Source organism: Alnus glutinosa, chromosome 3, assembly GCF_958979055.1.
Source record: "Alnus glutinosa chromosome 3, dhAlnGlut1.1, whole genome shotgun sequence".
NCBI lineage: Eukaryota > Viridiplantae > Streptophyta > Magnoliopsida > Fagales > Betulaceae > Alnus > Alnus glutinosa.
The window spans coordinates 2,333,859-2,339,715 of record NC_084888.1 but is presented as its reverse complement, the minus strand read 5'-3'; the positions used below and the strand labels follow the sequence as shown (position 1 = coordinate 2,339,715).

Sequence of the window (5,857 nt, the reverse complement as noted above, 5' to 3'; positions counted from 1 at the left end):
TTAAACTGAAACAAAAATTCGAATTTGTCGAAACCACAACAATTCATAACTTGGCATATTGAACTCCACTGCAACTACAGTAAAATTTCTTTCACTCCTGCCCACAGAGCCATCAACTATCACCTCCTCCTGTATACAGAAAAAGTAGAACCTGGCGGGAATTTGAAAAAGGAAAAAGAACAAAAAGGCATAACAATGTGAAAGCAGTAAAAGAAATCACAATCATCAAGCATGTGCATGGATATGCTACTAGAAAACAATCAAAAGTAAGACATCATGGTAACAAATCAAAAGCAAGACATCATGGTAACGAGTTAGCAGAACTTGTCTTTAGCCTGGAATTTTCTTCCTCTATGACCAAATTAATGGCTTAATGACTGTTAGAATATTTTATATTCTCAATATTATGTATACCGTATCTTTCCTATTAGGGTTTATTCCATACCTTAATTACTCTAGGGTTTCTTAGTCACTACTCATAGCATCTCTATGTATAGAGGTCTCTAGTAATATGTAAGATGAGCTACTCAATACAATGTAGTCCTTAATATATTTCCACTATTTCTCTTCCTCTCTTTCTCTCTTTCACATATATTCTCTATTTTATATATTTATTTTATCAATGCCAGTGAGTTCTCTGCATCCGCCACCGCTGAAGGAAAGGAGGGTACAACAGAGTCACGGGAAGGTGATACCGAACAAAAATGGAGATGGAAACAATTACACAAACTCACACTCAAAATGAAATATAGAAGTTCACCACCCAAGAGATAACACCAAAAGGATATAGAATATCACCACCCAAAGGATTAGAACAAGGGATACAGAACTTTTAGAACGTCACCACTCTAAGGATCACACCAAAGAGATATAGAGATACAAGGAGAACTCTCTTCTTACAAGCCAAAGGCTGGGGTTTAATACAAAACTCTAGTCTCCCCCACACTTGCACACACAAGTATTATATAAGCTTATAATAATATTTTAAGCTTAAGATAAGCATCTAATGAAGTTAAATAAGTAATAATTGCAGAAAACAATCATCAATTAGTGGGGCAGCAGACAAGGGGACAAACAGTCACCTTAATGCATATTCCTAAGAAGCCTGATCACTCCACTTCAAACGATCATAACTTTTGGCATGCAACTCCAACTGAACTGAAACCTTTTTCGTTGGAAAGATAAGATTTTGAACCTCAAATTAAACCCAGGCATGTGTTGAAAATGATATATAATTGGACGGCCACGAGGTTTTTTAGAACTCTTTAGACCGCATCAGGATTTCTTCAATTGGGCCTTCACATTCTGATGAGCCTGTGGACTTAATTGGGTTGAAGCTTGAGCCTTTGTGAAATCGTCCTTGTTGGGTATACCAATGTCAGAGGGGGAGAGAGAGAGAGAGAGAGAGATCCCTAGGGCTTTTGTGTGAATGTTAGCAAGAGTGCTATTCCAAACAAGAAATGAATGGCTATTCATTTCCTTTTTTGGAGGAATAAATATACTTCATTTTGTGGAATAGTTATTCTCATGAATAATAAAGTAATAGAACGAATGGAATAGCTATTCTATTCTAGGCTCTAATCCGCGTACCAAATGCACTCTTAAAGTCTAAAACGATTTACCTATACAGTAATGATATTTAATTATGAAGATTAGTTGTATAGCTAACCCTGTTAGTTCGTTGTTGCAAGAATAAGGGCATAATCTATCTTCCTTTTAATTTAAATAGTATTTCCATTGCTTAATGGATAATTATTTGCTACCAATAGGAAATTCTTTCTCATCTTTGCAACTTCTTCCGAAAAGAAAGCCATATTCCTCTGGAATACATTCTATAGATAATACAACCAAAATACACATCATTTCTGGAGCTTTTAGCATTTGATCAAAGCCCCCAACTGATGCAACGAGACATAGTGGGTCACTGAATCTACAAGCACACAACTCACAATTCTTCCACAAAACCAAGAAAAATTCAAGGGATTGCAAGAAAAAAGAAGAAAAAGCACTCCTAGCATGGCGACCAAGCCGTCCTTACACGGTTTGAACTACCTATGAACACTATTGCGAACGGGGCTTTCAGGAGTACCCTCGAGAACACCCTAGATCGAATGCGCTTCGATCGTTATAGCAATCGAGGCTTTCGAAAAATCACTCTGAAGAACATCTTGCGATTCTATTTGAACGAGAGATGATGTTGTTTGAACACCACCTCTTCTCAAATTTCTTCATGTATATATGGGCTATTGATCTACATCGTCCTCCCTGGGTTGTAGAGAATTATATCTCGAATTCGCATCGTCATCAAAAGAATTACCGATGTACGAAACTTAATGCTTGACATTAACTACATTAGACGTCTTGATGTGACTAGGAAGCTTCAACCGATAAGTAGTATAACTGATTTTCTCAACTATTTCAAACTGGCAGCAAGCATGTTATATTCCACGGGGAATCTATCTTTAGTCAACACTACCCACAAAAAATCGCCCACCTCAAACTCCACAAAATGTCGCTTCTTATCCGCATTCGCCTTATACTTGGCAGTAGAATCTTGCAAGTCCTAAACATGAACCAAATCTAACGATGCACACTAGGATTGTTCCCATAACGACCAACATTTCTACAACCTGTTATCCTATGTCCATGTTCACCAAATTTGAAACAGCGTGGTGGGGCACTAGTCAAAGCCACCTTGTTAGGCTGGGCATTCGGCTACCCTTTATTCCGTGTAAGTAGTGGAACAACATTACGTACAGGTGGTGTGGGATTTGGGCGACTATTACCTCCAATACTTCCTCCTACGATTCCTAATGGTCTACTAGACAATGTTTTCTCCAAGTACAAAGCCCTTTGTTGGGCTTCAAATTCATTAATAGGATCAAAGAAATTTAAAGCATCTTGAAATTGTTGTCTCGTATCTCAAAACCAATTGATCATCTGACTCTGCAAAATCAACAACCGCCACCGCTCTCGTGTGTTTCAACAGTGTATCCCAACTATTGATCTTGGTTTCCTCTTGCCGCACTCTACTTTAATTCAATTGTTACCACCATAAAACAGATCTCCGACTAAACTTGGTTGCCACCAAAGGAGCTCTCCTATCTTCAAGAACCTCCTTGAAATCCAAGATCTCCTCATCGGCTGCCCATCCAAAAATTCTTCGGGTTGCAAGCAAGCAACCTTGGAACTCCGATATGTCAAGTTTGAACCCTGCCTCCCATCTGCTAGCATTGTTTGGCACTAAGGGGCGCTCCCTACTTGATCTATGCTTTGCAAATGGATTAATAAGCTCATCCTTAACACTAAACTCGTCATCTTCCTTCACGAAAAGCAAATTTAGTTGATGGCAACGCTCGTTAGCACCCCCAAGGTGGGAAATTGCTCAGTTAGTGCGCCAATCCGATCCCCAAACCACTCAAACTGGTCACCAATTTGATCAAACCGCTTCCTTCCCCCCTCCCTCCTCCCCCACAACACAAAAAAAAAAAAGAGAGAGGGGATAATTAGCTTTTGCCCCCATCAATTACCGGCCATTGGCAACATACCCCCATGAACTGATACCTCCACCAAAAGAGAGTATCTAACCATCATCTTTACATATTTTGGCTCATTTCGTCAGTCTAATTCATGCAAAAACTTAAATGCCCTAACTCAATTTAAAAAATGACCAAAATGCCTTCATCTTAAAAAAAAAAAAAAAAAAAAAAAAAAAAAAAAAAAAAAAAAAAAAAAAAACTAAAGGAAAAGGGGGTGGCTCGCGGCCACCCCAGCTTATCTCTGGAGTGGCTGTACGGCCACCCCAGAGGCTGTGGGTGGCCCGCAAACCACCCGTAAAGGTGGCTCGTGACCACCCCGGAATTTGGGGTGGCCAAAGCCACCCCATAGGTGGCTCCGGCCCACCCTGGAAGCTGGGTGGCTGCGCGGCCACCCTAGAAGCCGGGGGTGGCCGAGCTAGGGTGGGCGGAGCCACCTCTGGGGGTGGTTTGCGAGCCACCCCCTCCCCCAAAGAGGTTGGCTACTACCTTAGGTTTATTTTTTTTGTTTATTTTTTATTTTTTTTAAAAAAAATATTAATTTTATATTTTTTTGTTAATTACTGTGAATGGCATTTTGGTCTTTAAATCAAAATTAACTCTAAAAAATGGTATATTCCATCCAAGTTAACGGAATTCCCTGACGGAAGGGGCCAAAGTATGTAAATATGGTAGTTGGGTACTCTCTTTTGGTCGATGTGTCAGTTCATGGGAGCATGTTGACAATGACTAATAGTTGATGAAAGAAAAAGGTAATTACCCAAAGTAAAAAAGAAAAAAAAGAAAAACCTCACATTCATTGGAGCACTAGAAAGGTATGAAATGCTCAATTCCCCAAGAGAAAGTTCCTTATCCTCGGCCACTACGCTTCTGGCACAAGCGATTGACACCGTCTCAGCAACATCAGCCGCAACAAACCCTCCATGAAGTGAACCATAGAAATTCTGCAAACCCAAGAAAAACATTTACCAATCATTCGAGGAAACGACGAATGTCACAATAATTAAATTCATCATTTCCAATCAGTTTAGGCTTTTGAGACCAATGGTAATTTTTTAGAGAAAAAGAAAAGAAAAACATTACAAGAGTGTCATGAATTTTAGTTAAGGTTGAAATACTTAAACATATTAAACAACTTCATTGTAATCCATTACAGCAATTGTCAGTTTCATTGCCTAGACTATGTGGACGAGAATTTCTTAAGAAACATGAAAGGTTTAATCCATGTATAGTTTTTTGAGAATTGCTAGATATCCTAAATTTTTTTTTTTTTCAAAAGTTGGCTCCCAAATGATGTGTCATAATCCCATAAGATTGTGACACATTTCCCAAAATGATAGATCACATGAGATTGTGACACATTATTTGGGAACCAACTTTTGGATTTTTTTTTCTTTTTTCTTTTTTAAAGGGGGGGGGGGGGGGGGGGGGGGGGGGGGGGGGGGATGGGACAAGTAATGGTGGTACCCCAAACAACAAAATCATTATATGTATGCCAAGTAGTGTAGAGATGAGCAAAAAATTAAAAAAAAAGTTATGTGGCATTGATCTAAGTTGATAAAATAATTGTAATTTTCATAAGAGAACGAACTTTAAAGCTATGAGAAATAAGCTTCGTTAATTTCTCATTTTCTGCGACCAAATAAGCATAGAGCTTCCCAACTTTCCTCGGACCCAGACACTAAAACATCTTAGTTCTCAAATCAGACAACAGAAATAACACAAAAATTACATTTTTCAACGAACAACTCGAATTTAAGTCTCACGAACCAAAACAGAACAGATATAAAAGAGAACCATGGAAAAGGAAGCAAAGAGAAGAGTGACGAGAGTTACTGTGACAACAGGATTGATGGTGTGGAGGCAGGTGACTCGGCCACGTAGGACCCGGTCTGGCTTGACGAAGGCGCGAACCAGGTCGGAGTAGAAGCCCTTGGTATTGCAATTATCTGGGATCGAGTCGGAGACTCCCACTGTTTGAAGGCAAAATGTTACCGCCGATAAATGTTCCGAAGGAAATTCCTTGGCTATTGTTGCAGAGGAAGACACTACTTCTGGAAGATGAGCATCTGAGGGCTTTGCCATTGTCTATTTGTCTGCTTTTTTCCTCTCCTAATCTGGCGGTCTGCCTGATCAACTCAGTGGTCTTCATTGCTCCTTTCATAGTGATTGATCCTGCCTAGGAAAACTACAGCACCCCTATCCTGTACTTTCAACAAACGCGTCGGCCAAAACCATTCTCAAAAGCCCTGAGCCACTTTCATTTAATATGAGTGGGCTCGTATCAGACTAAATAGAAGTGACTAAGCCACCCTCAAGAC

The 5,857-nt window shown here is 39.6% G+C and overlaps 1 protein-coding gene across 1 annotated transcript; it reads right to left on the bottom strand.

Moving 5' to 3' along the window:
- On the bottom strand, window positions 1–5,857 carry LOC133862602 (uncharacterized). The gene is made up of 3 exons (XM_062298443.1): window positions 5,373–5,857; window positions 4,331–4,480; window positions 1–129 (listed from the first exon to the last, which is right to left on the bottom strand). Exons 1-3 carry the CDS (start codon window positions 5,619–5,621, stop codon window positions 1–3), a joined length of 528 nt encoding a protein of 175 aa, XP_062154427.1. The 5' UTR covers window positions 5,622–5,857.

What these genes read in the sequence shown, in the direction of transcription:
- LOC133862602 (XM_062298443.1), bottom strand. Translation starts at nt 5,621, where the DNA reads ATGGCAAAGCCCTCAGATGCTCATCTTCCAGAAGTAGTGTCTTCCTCT. An exon ending in CCATCAATCCTGTTGTCACA is followed by an intron (nt 4,481 to 5,372) that starts GTAACTCTCGTC and finishes TTGGGTTTGCAG; the next exon opens with AATTTCTATGGTTCACTTCA. An exon ending in TTTCTAGTGCTCCAATGAAT is followed by an intron (nt 130 to 4,330) that starts GTGAGGTTTTTC and finishes TTCTGTATACAG; the next exon opens with GAGGAGGTGATAGTTGATGG.